At 27.7% G+C, this 19,786-nt stretch overlaps 1 protein-coding gene across 4 annotated transcripts in view; it reads right to left on the reverse strand.

Moving 5' to 3' along the window:
* LOC126899129 (dynein axonemal heavy chain 3) overlaps window positions 1–19,786 on the reverse strand; it is a 236,275-nt gene that overhangs the window by 171,421 nt on the left and 45,068 nt on the right. For all 4 annotated transcript variants that reach the window (XR_007702488.1, XM_050673685.1, XM_050673684.1 and 1 more), the window contains exons 12-15: window positions 12,191–12,381; window positions 11,942–12,126; window positions 463–607; window positions 271–409 (exon numbers count right to left, since the gene is read on the reverse strand). Coding sequence is in view for 3 of the 4 variants with exons in the window: in XM_050673685.1 (XP_050529642.1) it covers window positions 271–409; window positions 463–607; window positions 11,942–12,126; window positions 12,191–12,381 (660 nt within the window). In the remaining variant the exon portion in view is untranslated. The remainder of the gene's footprint in view (window positions 1–270; window positions 410–462; window positions 608–11,941; window positions 12,127–12,190; window positions 12,382–19,786) is intronic.

Here is a 19,786-nt window from a genome sequence, read left to right on the forward strand (position 1 = left end):
TGTATCTATGTAGTTTAATAGATAAATAATATTTCTGGAGTTAAATTTAAAGGTAGGTACTGAAAACACTGCATTGTTACTGCAAATAGAAAATTATATTTTTTTAAATTAATTCGAAGGACTTACCCCCCTCCCCCTCAAATCGTGATTTTGAGTTTAAGGGTTTTTTTGGTTTATGAAAGTAGTGCCGGTCATAAGCTAGGCTGCCCCTGCGGATGAAGTCTGGTCACGCCTATGTTTTTAAGTTAAAATTAAAATAATTTCTTATACCTTTGCTATAGTTAAATCTTCATTCAAGTAATTTGTGAGTTGTTTTACTTCATCAAATGCATTTAATATTTCATCATTTGATAAAATTGGTGGATCTTTTCTTTTGATGTTATCCAGTAGTTTTAAATGATTTTTGAGACTAAAAAATAATATAATGAAATAATTTATTTATTAAATACTTTTATTTTTTACTCTAATTCAAATTCAGTTTTTTTCGTTTTTAATTGACCTTCAACAACTCCTTTTTTTTGTATTACTCTACTTGTTGCTAAGTCTAAAAATTGATCAATTTCTTGAGGCCAACGAAACACTCGTGATGACTTATTTATAAAATCATCTAAATCAAACAAGAAAAATTATACTCAAATAAAATATACAATGTGAAATTTATAAAAATAATATTAAATCTAATAAGAAATACAATTGAATCGATGATTGCAAAAATGACATGAGTGACATTTTTTGGGAAATTCAGATATTAGCAAAAACACATGCTAGTCATCTGTTTTTATGTGTTGAGTGGAAAAATGGCTTCAGTCATAACGTTTTTACCTATAAGATTATTATCAAAACATATGGTTGAGAGCAAAAACGTCTTGTGTCGTTTTTACGCTCAACAGTAAATAAACACTTACACGTATCTATTTATAAATCAGTAATTTTAAGATTGAATAGGACCTAAATATTTAATTAACTCTCAGATCCTGACAATAATATAATGTTTTATGTGCAATTAAGAATACAAAGAAATTATTTTCTTATAAGCGCTAAGCCAAGCAGTTTTATACTATACTGAAAAGTTCTAGGGATGAATGTAAAATACATAATAATCTTTTATGACTCACATTTGATTACATGCAAAACTTACAACTGCCTAAAATACCCGTACAAGATCTTTTTTACCTTCGCCAACTTACAATTAATTTGTTTGGAATTCATGATATGAAATCAGGAGATTCAATGTTTTTTTTTATATCACGAAGCGTATAAAAGCCCTAATGAAGTATCTACATTTTTGCTTACATATATTCAACAATGTGTTCCACCAGAAGTGAAAGAATTAAGATTATTTATTAACAATTGTCCTGGACAAACTAAAAATAATACTGTTGAACGATTTTGTCAAGCTTTAGTTGATACGGGTCGGTTCGAAATAGTAGAACATTATTTTCCTATAGAAGGGCATTTTTTCTTAGATTATGATAGAGATTTTGGTGTGATAAAACGTACTTAAAGAAAAATTGATAGAATTTATACACTACGTGAATATCTCGAGTTAATAATTCAGTCTAGTAATAAAAACAAGTTCAAAGTCCAACTTATAACACATTCAGACATTTTTAATTTTAAATCATGGTGGAATAAATATTATAAAAAAACATGCAATTCGGTAGAATCTTCAAAAAGATCAGTTCCACGTAAAAAAAAGGTTTGTTTAAATGTATCATTTTTTCACCAATGCATTGACACAGCACCGCCTTTTGCTCTAGGTTGACGCTCACCCGTGTATCTCTCAATATCAGCCGTCCAGCCATTAATATGACAATCGATTGTCATCGGTAGTCTCCCCGCCCTTGACACAGAGATAAGGCCGCCGACGAATATGGATTACTGATATTGCGGGCTGTTCCGTTTCCGACGTTAACATTGACTGGTTGTTGCGTTCTTCTTTTTGGTTGCTTTTTGGTGCGTGACTTTGCATTGTGTTTTTCTTTCCTTTTGTGAAGTGAACTTTCCAGCGGTATATCAAAATATATTTATATGGGTGTCTACCTATTATAATATAGATAGATATTTTATACACTTAAATAAAACCCGTGCGGCTTTATTAACTGGATACGCGATAACATTTATAAGAGGGGAATGGTAACAACTAGTGAAATTATTAAGAGCACCAATAAACATACTTTCTGGTTAACACTACCCGGAACAAACCAAATTGAACTACCAACAGAAAATTATAAAGATATTTTACCTATAAATTAAAATAAAATGAAGAATATAAAAAAATCAGCATCTTACATAGCTCCTTCTAAAATAAATAATTCGTTTTGGAATAAAGTTTTGAACTGACGAAAAATTGAAAAATAAATTCAGAATTTATGTAAAAATATAAAAATATAGTAAAATAAGTTTTTATGTATCAATAATTTATTAATTAATTATTGTGATAATGTACACCTATAATCTAAAATAAAATAATTTTCCATATATTAAAACAATTTTTTGTTTGCTATATTTACATTTAATGGAAAAAAGTCATGAGTCAGTAAACTTTGAAAAACAATAGTAAAAAAACATCATATTATTTATATACACAAATTATGTATAATCAATGCATAATATATTTCTACAAGTATTCATTTTTAAATAAAAATTTTTTTCAGAATTATTTATATTATACACTTTTTATCAATTATCCAAAAGTTCTAAAAACTGTACTCATGTCGTTTCTGCAATCATCGATTTAATTAATAACTAATTTAGGAAGTGGAACTATATCTATAAAATCGGAATATAAGACAAGGACTTTTATAATATATTTATAATTGTTAATAAGATAAAGTATATGAAAAACTATAATATAATTTATACCGATTTCTATATTAAATATTATGTCCGACAAAGTTTTGACAAATCCATATACTTTTCTTATAGAGACTTATCAAAACCTTAACACAACCTCAAATGGCACAACTTATATATTAATAAAGAGTGAAAAAGTATATGGATCTTTTAAAAATGATATATTGTTTTCCTAAACATTTTTGTTTGTAAAGTTTTTTTTTGTAAGTGTATCAATTTTACTATAAATGTTTCATCTATGAGCAGGATTTACTTAAAATAATTATTTTAATGATAATTTTCTTAAAAAGTGGGAATGGTTAATTATAATTAGTAAAAAAAAACGGTAGCATAGTAGGGTCGCGGCACAATGTGAATGTGGCATAGTTCGGATAAGTATATATAATATCTGTCAGTGATTAAAATGACTATCATAAGAAACGCTTCGATGCAAATCTGTAGATAGTGTTTAATTTTAATAAAATTAGTGGATTATTCCAAAAGCAAAATTAACTCTTATTTCCTTCATTATTCCTAATTAGTAGTTTTTTTTGATTTAGAAGTATTGTTTGACCGTGCCGCTCCTGACCAGCGGTTGGCGGCAACGATACTAGCACTATCTTTAATGAGCAATAAAGTAAATAATTTCTTGTCTCCTTCTTATACACTGTAAAATATATTACACTTAATAACAATACAAAAAAAAAACAAATAACTTTAAATCAACTGTATTTATAATCATATAAATGTGGAAAGGGTTCTACCCAGCGGAGCAGCTTTCTTCTTCAAATTGCGAGAAATCCCAAACCGTACGTAAGGTGTACGTTTGAAAGCCTGAATAATTCCTATTCGCTTGTTCTAGCTGAACATAACAATGACAAGACGTTTTTAACGAGCGCGAATAAAACCAATACGCGAATGAACATAAAAAAAGGGTAAAAACCAACCACAGCGACGAGACGCTGAACAACGACACACGCCGAACCAAACGCAATATTGGCGGGACGTTATCCGAGCTGATAACGCCGCAACATAACCAGCTATTACCAGGGTAGCTCACTGGTACCAACTGACGGTATCTTTGGCGTTTGCTTGAACAAGTATTATATATAAATAAATATTTATTATAGCAATTAAATTAGTATGAGATTGATATTTAATAATTTAATGTTTTTGGCAGATGAGCAGGGCGTTCCGAACGGGAGTGAGATGGGTGAGTTGGTGGTAGAGGGGTGCTTACCCCAACCTATTTTTGTCTGTCGGCAAATCGCAAATTTAGTGAAAAATCTGATATAGCCGGCAAAACGCAATTCATAATCAACCCAATAAAATCGTGTCGACTGTGTTTATTCTATTTTTGATGATAAAGTGTAGTCATTGGAAATAGAAACCATAGGTCCATTTTAATATTTTATTACCTTTCATTCGTAAACAATGTACACTGTAAACGATCTATTATCTGTTGTAGGGTTGGCCGAAGGATATTATCTGGAGATTTCTCAAAATACCCGTGTTATCGACGTTACGCGTATGTATGGGCCGCCATAATCGGGTATCGTCATATTGACTGTCTTGTGGGCGCGTGTCTTTTATTTTGTTTTATAACGAAAGTCGTGTACAGTTTTGATTTTTGTGAAATGTTTAAAATTTTTACACGTTTCTCTTAATAATCCCTTAATAATTCTCTTAATACAACTCGTTAAGTTGCAGTGCTCTTTAGTAATATGGTAATTGCCATTTGATGTTTGATTTTTAATTGAAGTATTTTTTGGATAAAAGGTATAGTTATTTTCATTTAATTATTTTTATTGCTCTAGTATATCTTTAATTGTAAAGCAGTATTCGAAAACTGATTTTTCGCGGGCCGAACATACGATTTGTATTTCTACCTTCATTATCTATACGCCTGCGCTTTGCTCTAACATGACCTAGACAACATTTTTCACATTTTCTGAAATAATTAAAAAATGTTACTATAAATGAACATGTTATACATTTCTTTTCTGTCCGGCCCACAAATCTTTTTAATTTGGCACATGAGTTGCAAAAAGTCACCGAAAACTATTGTAAGGCAACAAGTATAAATGAAATTTTATCTAAATATTTAATATTATTTTATTACATCGGGTTTTTCATCATTATTGTTTAATTATTTAAAGTAATTGGGAAGAAATATGTTTTTAAAAATGTGTTTTCATAAAAAGAACATTTTCTTATTTCTTTAATTTGCCTTATAATAAAATTATTGTTACGTTTCGTGAATAGAAAAAAAAATTACTGTGTGTAGTTTGTTGGTTTTGAGTAACATTAATTGTATATTTAACAGTTATGAATACCTATAATATTATGAATAAGAGAAAACGTATTCAAATGGAATGTGAAGAATGCGGTAGCCAGTTTGACAACTACTATAAATATCGTCATGAAAAATCAGTACATCATGGTAAAAAGATCAAAGTTAAACAATTTGGTGCAACATTAAATCCATTTAAAGCTTCTAAGATATAAGGTACTGTTAGTTCTCCAGTAGTTTCTTTTATAAGTTGTTTCTTCCTAGTTTGTCACGCAATCTCCATCTCTATCTTTCGCAGTTGAAACGTCTTCTGATATTTTTCAGTGGTCGAATCATCGTTTATTACTGATTTGTCTCCCATTGCTTTTAGTGATATCACTGATGAGCCATTATTTGTGGAAAATTATGAAAATGTAGATATAGAAAGACCTACAAAGATTGAAACCAGTAAAACTATGCTTGAAGATGACTCAATTTCTTGGAAAAGTTGTGCTGACAAATTACTGAATTTTTTTCTAATTTTGAAAGATTTAGTGATATTTTAAAAAATATCAAGACTGTTTCTGTTCTAAAACCAAAAATATTTGTCATCGAGATTATTGATTATTTGTCGAAAATTCAAAAAGAATGTGAGGAGCTACTCCACTACGCAAGAAAAGGAGAGAAAGAAATACTGAAGAAAATGATGAAATTGTAGTTACTGAAAATTAACATATAGATCATGATCCTGGTAAACAAAAAAAAACCGTGCTTTCTCAGCAAGGCCGGCTATACTTGATTTTCCTTAAAAAACTTCATCCAAAAGTGACTATTTTCCCACCAAATGAAGCCATAGTTTCAAATAAACAGCGCCTCTTTAATCCTACGTGGTATAAAGATATTCCAATGTTAGAATATAGCATTGAGAAAGATGCAGAATTTTGCTTCTCATGCCGCTTTTTTCCATCCAAATCTGGTACTTCAGAGTGGGCTCCTTCTGATATCTGTAGTTGGCATAAAATAAAAAAAGTCGTGGAATCAAATATAAAGGAAGACTTACTGAACATTTTACATCTTAATATCATAAAGCAGTAATGTATGATTATTGTCATTTTTTTGATAAAAACAGACACGTGAATATTATTCTTGACGAAAACCTTCGGGAGCAAAATATAAGGGAGGAACAACAAAGAGTACCATAAAAAAAGTATTAGAAATATTAATTGATGTATCTCGGACTCTGGCAAGGCAAGGTTTAGCCTTTAGAGGTCACGAAAACGATTTAGAAAACGATAATGGTAATTTTTCCCAGATAATGAATTTATTAGATCGTCATTCTCCAATCATGGCCAAGTGATTAAAAGAAACTAACGAATGACAGCACAAAGTTACTTACTTGGGGGTACATTCTCAAAGTGAATTTATTAGTTTACTTTACACGAAAGCACATGATATGTTGATTAGCGAAATAAAAAATACTGAATTCTATTCCGTAATTGCAGATACAACATCTGACTTATCGCACAATGATCGTCTTACAATCAACATACGTTATATTAACGAGAAAAATGGTGAACTTGTACCAAACGAACGTCTTTTAAAAATGGATGTGCTTCTTACTAAAAATAAGGCATAGAATTAGCAGAAATAATTTTTTTGAGTGTTGAATTTGTTGGGATTACCAGTAAATAAAATTGTTTTCCAAAATTATGACTTTGCAAGTAATATGTCCGGAAATATAATGGTACACAAAAAAAATTATGAGAAATATGTCTAAGGAATATTCCATACATTCTTTGTCAAACACATAGAATCAATATTTTTATAGAATCATATAATAAGTATGTGTTTAGCGTTGATAATGGTAACATTGTTTCCGAAATACGTATCCGCGACTTTTCATTAATTTTTTTGTGGCTTTGAGTTTAATATTTTTTAGTTTTTTTAAATTAATAATATTTTTAATATAGTTTTAATTTTCTTAATTTATAGAATCAGCCTGTAACTCAAGTACATTAATTAAAGGATTTTTTGGTACTCTGGAGAGTTTATATGTGTTTTTTTCGGGAAGTACATCAAGACATCAACGTTTGCAGGAGAATCTTAAGGATGTTGAAAATTCATTATAGTTAAAAAATATGTCCAAGACGCGTTGGACAGCACTGGAAGAATCTATCAAAGAGGTTTCAGTTAGCTATGCAAACGTGGTACATGTTTTGGAAGATATGAAGTCGTCAAAAGCTTTTGATTCCAGTATCAAATTTTCAGCAATGGTACTGTACAAAAAAATTTTAGATTTCGATTTTTTTTGTACCTTGTATTTTTTTTAAAATATGTTTAAAGTAAAAAAATATTACGGAGTTATTGGAAGCAAAAAAAATAAATATTATTGACACGGTGCAATTAATACAATAAAATCCTTTCAATAATTAAATGACGAAAACAAAATTGATGCATTAGGGAAAAGTGTTGATTTTTTTGCAAAGAAGTTTAATGTGGATTCTGAAAAAGATTTTGATAATCACCATAGACCTCGGCGTAAGCCAAAAAAAATTGACAAAAATCCTGAGCATACTGCCAAGATTGATTTTTGTCAATTTTATAGCAAAGAATTTTATATTATTTTGGATGTTTTTACGTTAACTGTCAACAATCATCTCCAAACCATGGTTACATTATTACAACCTTTTCAAGAAATTTTCCAGAAATTCATTCAGATGAACCAGAATGTTTTTAATCTGAAATTAAAATCTTATTGGATGCTTGTAAAGAGTGTAAACATTTTGATGATATTTCCAAAAAAGCATACACATTAAGAAATGTTATACCACGAGCTTACCGCATTGTAAAACTGGTTTTCACATCACCAGTTTCATCTGCATCTAGTTAACTTTCTTTAAGTCGCTCAATATTAGTTTATAATCACTTAAGTACAACAATGAGTGACGAGAGACTAGATTCGTTATTGGTATTATTTTAAGCTCGAGATATTGTGGATAAAATAAATATTCAGGAAATTGTAAATGAATGGTCGGTCCTAAAAATCCGGCGAGTAAAAAATGTAAGCTAATGTAGCAAACTAAATAAGAATTGTCTGAGTATATATGGATATTTGTGCATTATGATTATAATTGTAATAAAATTTCTAATAAACTAGTTCATGTCCTAATTAATTGCTTATATAGTAACATTATACTTAAACATTAAATTATACACTCCTTTAACTACACTTTTTTTTTCAATTTATGCAGTCAGAAATTTTTCAATTTTATACTCCTCCATATTGGGAAGGCTAGGAACGCCCCTACAGATGAGAACAGATGGCGAAAAAATGCCAATGGAAGTGAAGTAATTTCGTTTTGGTTTGGGCCAAATCACTGGAGGCGTGCAAAGGCACGAGAACTTGAGAACAGTGGTGCAACAACAAATAATAAAAACTATGACGTACAATTTACTATTCAAGCGAAGGTGCTTGCTACAGAAAAAAATAACACATAATAATTGACTTAATGACTTTCGACGATGAACTATACACGGATGACAATTAACATAGACGCATTTTTATCGTAAACGATCACTTAAATAGAAATCATAGTAATCATTTCTAATTAACTTATGATAATTAAAAAGATACTACAATTGAAATATTCAGAACTCAATTAATTTTAATAATTTACTTTAACTAAAAACCATTGAAAAACAAGTTGTATAAAAATATCTACTCAATTGAGCATATTATAAATTTTGATTATAATAGAAAAAATCTATTGTTAAATTCAGGTGAAACTAAAAATAATTTTTTTAGATTTATGATTTATATAAGAATATGTTACAAAAAAAAATTGGATTGTTATAGACAGGTATTATATAAAAATTAATAAATATCAAAGTAAAATTATTTACTTTTGTAGTTGAATACTTTTATCATATCAAATCTAATTCGATAATAAATACATTAAAAATATAAGAAATTAATAATTTTGATTGTTTGTATGGATAAAGCTATTTAAGGTACTTTTTATTTGATTAAGGACTTTTTTCAAATTTGAGGGTAATATCTTCAACTAAATACGAATTGTAATAATTTGACATATCGTTGAAACAAGTAGGTTAATTTAAGGTTAGAAAAATAAATCTCAGCCACAAAAAAAAAACACATAGTAAAATAATATTAACATGAATAAGAAATTTCTTCTCATTAGAGGAGACTACAGTGATGGGATTCTTGATATTTATAGAAGTTAATGAATCTAAATGCGATAAAAATCAAATGATTTGAAATTTTTTTATAACTTAAAAACAATGCAAAATATAAATTGCCACATGCGGATTCGAACCTGATACCCTAACAGTGAAAGACACAAGTATTACCGATTCGGCAACTGTTTGTCGCTAATTCAAATTTCAAAGTTACTTTTTCGACTTTAAAAAAGCAAAAGAATTTAAATAAGTTTAACTTCATATGTCTTATAAACTTTATTTTAAATAATAATATAAGATTTAATTTAAGATTAAATAAAAGTGTCAATATTTCCGGAACATTTTCAAAAATTGAAAAAGCTTAACTAGTGTGCAAAAATTGTTTTTTTGAATTCCCCCTGCGGGCAGGTTTAGAGTCAGATTTTCAAAAAAATTGTATCAAATGACAGAAAAATATCTAAGATTTCAATATAAAAAACCCAGCACACATTCTGTATGTGTGTGCGTAATCCATCAAAATATAAAACTTATGATTGAAGGGACTAAATTAAATTAGACTTAGTTGATTTAATAAAAAGTATTGTCTGTGATATTAATAACGAAATATGTACGCTTAATAATTGTAATCGATGCCCTGGACCTGAAAATCTCAAACGTCAAATGCTTAATTTAAATATTACCACAATAACTGATCAAATAGTATATAGTCAGTGGGTGCACATAGATCGTACAACACTTGTCAAAATTACTCAAACTAGAGCAGAATTTTTGGAAAAATTAGTTGAGCAGCTACTTATTGTTAAAAACACCATTTCATTTCAAAAGCTCAGTCTACGTACTTACGTGAAAAGAAAAACTCTGTTGCTGTAAATGAGTGTATTGTGTTAAGTGACTTTGCTGAGAATTTCACGTTTATGATTCAGGATGAAGTTCAAAGCTACCACTGGGCAAATTCTCAGGCGACTTTACATCCTCATACAATTTATTATAAACCTAATTCAATGGATTCTTTACGAACAAAAAGTTTTTGTATTAGTAGTGATCATTTGACACATAATGAAGATGCGGTTTATGTTTATCTATCTCACTTAATTAAAAAAACCTAGCACAGGGGGATCGCGGCACAGTGGTGCCGTGGTATATTTGGATCAAGTATAATGATATCTGACAGTGATTAAAATCACTATCAAAAATAAACGCTTCGATGCAAATCTTTAGATTGTGTTTAATTTTAAAAAAATTGGTGGATTATTCCAAAAGCTACATGATCTGCTAGTTCCTTATTAATATCCTGATTAAGATAAAGTATGTCGAATGAAAAAGAGATTATTAAAAAATATTATTTCTCATAAAAAAATTGTATTGATCTATGCATTTTTAATATTTAAAGCCCCCCCGTATATAGGGAAATGGTCTGATTAAAAAAAAAAGTATGTCGAATTGAAGATGTATATAAATACTACTTCTCATGAAAAAATTGTATTGATCCATAGATTTTTTTAAAAAGTTATAGCTTTTTAAAGTAGTAAATGTAAAATATAAAATCGAGAAATTTCACACAAAAATAGCATTTGTTAGCCATTTTCACCATGAAGACAAGTACAAAGGTCAAAATTTTTTTTTCAAATTAAAGTATATTACATTAGCTTTAATTTAAGATATATATAAAAGTGTCAGACCTTCCGGAACATTTTCAAAAGTTAAGTTGAAAAAGTTAATTTTTTGTAAAAGAGTTGTCATTTTAAATCCCCCCATTTGGGCAGATAAAGGGTCAAATTTACAAAAAAAATATACCAAATGATAGGTAAGGACATCAAGCATCTATAAAAAAAAGAATTATATTAATATGTTCATTTTTGAAAAAGTTACGGCAGTTTTTAGTAAAAAAAATTGAAAAAATTTCGAAAATTAGCGATTTTTAAATTTACGGGGAACGAGTGAAATTTTTTCAATTTTGTTTACTAAAAACTGCCGTAACTTTTTCAAAAATGAACATATCAATAGCTTATATCAGTAATCTTTAATTTAACAAATGTTTAAAGGACGCAATATTTCCGGAATATTTTCAAAAGTTAATTTGAAAAAGTTCTACATGTATACGTACGTTTCAAGTTTTGAACGCCACATGTATAAAGGGAAAATGTTCAATTTAGGTTAAAAGTATGTTAAATGAAATAGGTATATATAAAAAATGTTTGTGTTGATACATACATTTTTCTTAAAGTTATAGCAATTTAAACTTGAAAATATAAAATTTAAAACTGAAAATTTTAACACAAAAATTGCATGTTTTTTTAACTTCGGTATCTATTTTCACATAGACGATAAGTTGTCGGAACAATTTTTCGTTTTTCATTTTATAATAGATAACATAAACTTTAATTTGATATACGTTTAAAAGACTCATTATTTTCGAAACATTTTCAAAAGTTAAGTTGAAAAAGTTGAGTTTTGTAAAAAAGTTGCATATTTTTAGTCCCCCTCTGTGAGCAGGTTAAGTGTTAGATTTTTAAAAAAATTAAACGAGAAAAATTTTAAATGTTTTACTTAAGAAATAAGAATTATAATAATATATTTTTATATTAGGATTATCATTTTTTGTGATAAATATTCTTTGATATATAGTTTATAAACCTGAAAACTCTGTGTACTCAAAAAGAAACATCATGTATTCTCCCACAGTTTGCAGTTGTGCTTTTATTTTAAATAAAGTAGAATCTCGACATTTATTCACGTAATTATTCAAGTCGACTAAATCATTAGTCGTGTCTGGCATTTCTGAAGCTCTAGCTGCCATTTTTTCAAACGTATTATCAATACTTGAAAATAAAATAAAAAAAAAAAATTATTAAAAACAATTAATATAACTAAATAAATTATTACTTTATGATAGTGTCTTGAGTAATGTTTATATAGTAATCAAGAATTTTATTTTTTAAAGAATTAACGATATTTTTTAAATTACTATTTATTTCAGATACATCTAATGACATCAAATTCAATTCCACATTATCTCTCATGTTGCAAATGCTATCGTTTATAGAATTATATTTTATGACCCATTCATTGAAATCCTAAAATATAAATATTTTTGTTAATATTTCAAGATATGCAGTAATTCTTACTTAAATTCAAACTGGTTTTTAGATACCGATGTTTCTTATCTTATTCTCCTATCTATTACCTTTTCCCAAATTTTCATACTATGATTCATAAGCTTTATATATCTATAATTTCCACACTCCTGAATGTCTCCTTGACTTCTAAATATCCACATCACAATAATATTCCTCTATTAATTTGGGATTTTCCTTTCTAATAAAATTTAACTTTAATTTATTTTTCTTGTCAAGTAGCTCAACGAAGATTTATAATAAATAAAATAATTGCATATATGATAAAACTAATATTTTTAAAGAAAATTCGTGAGGCATAGCTATTCAATCATTCCGTATAACATAAAAAATTAAGATTGCATTCATATGAAAATATTATAATATTTAATAATAACTTTTTTCATCATCACTTAAAAGTAAAATTTATTTATTTATTTACTTATTTATTTAAGTGAATTTGACCTCGTGAATGTGTCTTCGAGAAGAATCAAAATAATAACTATGATGTAATATTTATTGATGGAACACTAACTTTCATATCAGTAGCCAGGCTCCTTTCTATTAGGAATAATGTTAATAACAATTAAGGATATAATTAACATACAATTTACAGTATTAATGATTACTTTCTAAATATTAGTGTAATACACTTTTAATAGTTACATAATAAATCAAAATACAAAATGGATTTACGACACCCTAATAATGTCAAAAAATCTAGCTTATATAATAAACCGTGAATACCTCCTATTAGCAAGAAAACTTTTTACCTATATTCATACATATTTTTTCGTACTCGATCAATAGCTCTTACAGAAATTATATTATACCTAGGGCGAAAAAAGCGAAAACCTTTTCAACTGGGTAAGTAAAAGTGAAATTTGTGAGTCAATTTTTATAGTTTTTCTGGAGAGTCGTTTGAAATATTTTAATCCTAAAGGAAGTAATATAAATGTAGATTTTGATAATACAATAATATAGTGTTGTAATTTAATTTTATTGTTATCGTTGATATCAAAGAAAGATGTAAGTTTAAAATATGTATTTACAGGTCAAACTCATTTTACTCACAAATTCACCTTCGATTTTATCCCCATATTTTTTTTACCTGTATTAGCTTAAACACTTTAAGTTAACTATAATATTAACAATTATTATAATTAGCGATAAAAGACAATGAAATAGCTGTTGAATAATTCAACATATGTTTTCAAATTATTTGAAAATATAACTATAGAAAACATAGGAGCAAACCGTATAGACGCTCTTTGACCTACAATAACATAAAAAAATATTTTTATCTTTTTAACGATACGTCAAATGATCACAACTATTATTTAGTTGAAGTTATTAGATTTTAATTACAGTCAGATATCATTATAATTGACCCAACTATCCCACGTAACTACTGTGCCGCGACCATCCTGTGCTGGGTTATTTTTATTATATCATGAAAACTAAATAAAGACCAAAAAATTTTTTTTTCATTTTTATTGTAATAGATCATTAAAATAGAATTCATAGTTATCATTTCTAAGTAATTTTTGGTGTTTAAAAAGATTCTAAAATTTAAATATCCAGAACTAAAATAATTATAATAATTTAGTTTAACTAAAATCCAATCAAAATATTGTTAAAAATCTACTCAATTGAGTATATTATAAAATTTGAATATAACTGTAAAATTTTTTTATTAAATTTAGGTGAAACTAGATATAATTTATTTTAGATTTATGATTTATAAAGCAACATGTTACCAAAAAATTTGGAATATTATAGACTGTTAGTAACACAAACATATTAAGTTAAAAAGATTAATATATTACGAAGTAAAATTATTTAATTTTATAGTTGAAATCTATTATCATATCAAACCTAATTCGATAATAAATACTTTAAAAACTTTAAAAATGAATGATTTTAATTATCTATATGGAGAATGTGGGCTAAGTAACTTTTTAATTAATAAAATGGAAATTTTTTCAATTTTGAGGGTAATATCTTTAACTAGATAATAGTTGTGACTATTTAATGTATAAAAAGATAAAAATCTTTTTTAATGTTATTGTACGTTAATTGTTTGGTGATTAAAAATATTCTACAATTGCAATATTCAGAACATAATTAATTTTAATGATTTAGTTTAACTAAAAAAATCAATAAAATTTTTTATAAAAAAATCTACTCGATTTGGTGTATTAGTTGTGATCATTTGAAAAAGTTGGTCAAGTAAGAGCTGAGAAATTAAATGAGAGCCATAAAAAAATTATATATCAAATGATAGATAAAGAAATCGTGCATTTATAAATATATATATATATATTGATTTGATCATTTTTAAAAAAGTTTTGGCAGTTTTAAATTAAAAAAAATTGATAAAATTTCGAAAATTAAATTTAAAATGTGTAATTTTTTTGGAGATTCCCCCATTTTCAGTGAATGAGAGAAATTTTTTCAATTTATGAGGATAATTTTTTTAACTATATACGATTTAAGATCTTTTGACATATCGTTGAAAGAGATCGGTTCGGTGAGAGTTGAGAAAAAATGCTAACAGACACAAATAAAAAAAAAAAATCATAGTAAAATTAATTCCTTCTCAGTTTCCCATAGAATCTAATAAATAACATGGATTGATATTTGATGATAACTTATATTACTACTATTATAAGCAAACAAACAAATGTAAGCCGTAAAGTATCATGATGATTTTCCGAAAGGAAGTCAAAATTAAGTAAAATGCAATATGTTTGTATGCGTCACGCGACCTGTAGCTGTGTAGCAGTCGCCATCCAGCGGTAAAGTGCAATGCGAACAGCGTCAGCGTATCTACCCTGAAAAATTAATTTTTATTTTTTTCGCATTATAATCGATTTATTAAATATGTGCGCGACAATTTGTGTTAGTTTACGTCGTGATTCATCATTCCACCCTTCCATTGGAATTAGGTTAATTTCATTACCCTTCTCTCATAGACTTGTTGAAAGTTGAGAGGATCACCTCCTGCTTTAGATTAGTTTACGTTGGATTTCGTCGTTCCCCCTCCCATTACATTAGTAACTAATTCACTGGTCAATATTGTGCAATTTATATTTATACAAAAATTAGTTAAATTAAAGATTATTATAAATAAAAGTATAAATTTTGCCAATTTAAAGAAACCAGATGTTTTGTTCGATGATATATTATTTTTTAAAATATTGAATTGTTTATATTAAGAATTCAAAATTAATTAATCAGTTTATCAGTTAGAATACATGTTTAAGTGTTCGAGACTAATAAAACAATGATGCAAAACGAGGTTGTAATGTATCAGTAATCAAAGAATATAAAATTGTTACAACGAAACACAAATTACCAAAACTAATGGTGGTGTTACGGACAGATTATTCATCCTTTACCAACATTAATAAATTAACAACTATACTAGTACCTGGGGGTCTATTTTTCAATCGTCCGTTCACGAACGTATACGTTCAGATTTTATTTTATATAGGTTTATATGGCGAACGTTGTCCGTGAACACGTTCGGAACGTATGAAACATCGAACGGACGACCGTTCAAAACGTTCGTCACAACGGATAATAGAAACCATCCGTTAGCGAACGGTGGGTCGAACGGTCGATCGAACGGACGGTCATAAATAACAAAAGAAAGGTTTGACCCTTACACTTGCCTTTTAGACAAACATATTTACCTAAAATATAATTTTGAATTAAAATCGTTTTAATTAAATAAATTCATTAAACAAATCAATTATTCGTAGAAGTAGCTATAATCGGAAATAGGGAGCTAAGGCTCCTTCATGTTTGAGTGAGATTTCCTTATTAACTTATGAACATAAAAAAAATATTTAATATATATTTTTATTAATAAAAATATATTTATTATAATAAATATTATTTCAATTAATTATGTTGTTCTACAAAACATAAATTAGTTGAAAAAAATGATTGAAATTTACAAACAAAAATTTTTAGTTAAATATTAAAAATTGTTTTAAATAGAACTATTATCTAATAGTTTCCAAATTATTTCAATGCAACTTACAGCGCATCAATGATACATAATATTTGTTTACGATCTCATTAAATGCAGCGAGACCTTTTTTGAGATAATTGAGTAATATAAACAAAAATCACATTATTTAATAAAATTCACTTGAAAAATGCAACCATAAAATACATTGTATACAGAGTGATTTTTTTATCATTACCCACTCAATTACTTACAGAATAATAATAAACTAAACATTTTTATTTCCGATTATCTTTAGTTACACATTATTGTTGAATTATTAATTATGTAACACTTTAAGTTCATCCCTTATACTATTTATGTATAATATATAAGGGATTATAAATACAGGTAGCTAATTGGATTTTTATGACATTGCTGTCATAGTCACGGATTCTTTATTATCAATTATGACTATCATTAGATATACCTTGTGTGTTGTCAGTTAGTGTATTTATAAACTCACAACAATGTGCCTTACTACTATTAATAATAACAATGCTGTGTACCTGTTAATATCGATGTCATAAAAAACCAATTAGCTACCTGTATTTGTAAACCCTTGTGTATTATACATGTATATTATCTCAAAATTTTTTACCCCTATTGCTTGAACACGTGCAGAAAAAAGTAATATTTATGTTTTAAATATTACGTTGTCTAAAAAAAATGTATAAAATATTAAAATATTATATTCAGTATTATAAATTAATTTCCATTTTTCAGTTAATATGTTAAATAAATTGAAACATAATATTATATTATGATTACTCAGTAATATTAATTAAAACTCGTAATACGTGTAACAACTATTTTGTTGGTTGCATCCTTGCACCTCGTAATAAACCATCTTTTAAAAATTTACCTTAAGTTTTTTGTGAAAATTATTCATGAAATATATGTTTGTTATGTTAACAACTTTTCAAAACAGTGGCGTATTTAGGAGTAGACCGTGACCTAGGGTGTCATTTTTTCCAATTAAGAACTAAAATCTTATTAAATTTATTATTTATTTATATGTAACATAATTTATAAATTATATCAATTAATCTTAAAATGAATAAATAAAATAAAATATATGTAACACTTTATTTTCGAAAATTTAAGTATTGTTGTTTTAAAGTGTATTAATCATTTTTAATTTAACTTGTATGCAATTGTAAATACATTTTTGTTAGAATTTGTGTAATTAAATTATTTATATAGTTTTAGCGAATTACTTAGAATAAATTCACATCAAATAAATTAAATTAGCAAATTATAAATGTATGTATTAGTAATAAATTATTGTTATTAAAAAGTATTATATTAATTAAAAATAAATATTAAAATCAAGCTGTATGAATTTAATTTTCAAAATATTTATTTATGTTATTACAATAGATTGCAAACAATCGTAAAACATATATGTTCATCGAACAATACCTAAAAGGCCGTATACCTAATGGAACAATAGAATCCGTTTGACGAACGTGACCGTTCGAGGAACGTGTCCGTTCGTTGACCGTATTTTGACGAACGTGACCGTTCAAGGAACGTGTCCGTTCGTTGACCGTATTTTGACGAACGTGAACGTTCGAGGAACGTGTCCGTTCGTTGGACGTATTTTGAGGAACGTGTCCGTTCAACGAACGTATACGTTCGACGAACGGACGATTCAAAAATAGACCCCCTGATAACTTAACTCGCACGTTATTGTTTTGATTACTAAATTAAATATTATTATTATTTTACTTATTATTATTATTTCGGGTTGTGTACACTCGCCGCTGTCGCTCCCCTAACTTGGATACCGCCAACATTTCTAGAGGTCCAGTCAGGTTAAATTTAAATAATATTAAATAGAAATAAATGCTTGTTATCGATGTTAGTTGAGAGTCTATTTTTATTTGGTCACGAAACCACTAACTGTCCTTTTAGTGGAATATAAATTATATAGGGCCAGCGTTGCCTCGTTTAGGTACAGCTTAGCCAGCTGTTAAGACCCTAGTGTTTTGCTGCCTTATCTTTTAAAGATAAGTTAACGACTTAACAAGCCAACAATAGAGGATATACATATTTCTTCTGCTCAAAAAACGATCTTATTATCATCCTAGGTAGTTTAAACAGCGAACAACCAATTAATAGTTCAATAAATAGTCTTATTGCTATACTTCGCGCAAAACTTAATCAACCGCCACTAGTCGGAAAATACAATTCAGACGATGAGTCTGATATTAAAAAGCTTCCAAATACAAAGTTCCTTCCTATTATCTAAACTAAAAGTTCTTCGAGCGGCCCCAACTCACCCGATATATTAGGAAAAACAATAGTCGAAATCAAAACACTAAATTTAGAAACTAACAATCCAGTTTCAACAATCTTACCACCTAAATTAGATATTAATAATACAAAAAGAATTATGGCCCTAAACGCAATAGCAGCACCAATTTTCGCAGGTCAACTTTCCGAAGACGTAATTAGATTTTTTAATAATTTCGAACGCGTAGCGACCACTAATAGATGGAATGACCCAAAAAAAATTAATCATGTTACCTATCTCTTTACGCGATATGGCGCAAACGATATTCGAAGCGATTGAATCACAAAACAATAACTTAACTTGGCTCATAGCAAAAACAGCAATGATAGGTTTCTACAACTCAGACGCGCAAGTTCGATTAAGAAAGCAAAATTTAGAGTTGAGGAGAAAAACAGATACGGAGACAATTCAGGAATATTTATTGAATGTAAAAGATTGGATAAAAATATGCTTGAGAGGGATGTAATAAGATACATTATACGACGATTGCCACAAGAGTATTTTAGAAAATTAAAAAACATGAATTTGGAAACGCTTGAGATACTCGATGAAAACATTAAAAGGTTAGAAAGAAACACAGGGTTAAATGATAAAACTGATAAGGACAGTGAAATAGAAAAATTAAAAAAGCAAGTTGAGATTTTGACGTTGTCTATCCAATCCGTTGTAAATTACATTAGGCCGTCGCGCTTTAATCTAGTCGTACTAATAATTACTGCAATGAACAACGAAATAACAATAAAAGAAATCAATACAACAACAATAATCACAATACATCACAATAATGGTAATATCAATAATAATCCCAATAAGAATAATTATAGACCCCTGGTAAGAATTTTGGGAATAGTAACGGATACCCCAATAATAATTATGTATACAGGGTGATTTTTTTATCATAACCCACTCAATTACTTACAGAATAATAATAATATAAAATTTTTTTTTTATTACTATCTTTAGTTACACATTATTCTTGAATTATTAACTATGTAATACTTTTTAAGTTCATCCCTTATGCCTGATAAGGGTGTCAACTTTGT

The sequence above is a fragment of the Daktulosphaira vitifoliae genome, unplaced genomic scaffold (genome assembly GCF_025091365.1).
Source record: "Daktulosphaira vitifoliae isolate Bord-2020 unplaced genomic scaffold, ASM2509136v1 Scaffold_2, whole genome shotgun sequence".
NCBI lineage: Eukaryota > Metazoa > Arthropoda > Insecta > Hemiptera > Phylloxeridae > Daktulosphaira > Daktulosphaira vitifoliae.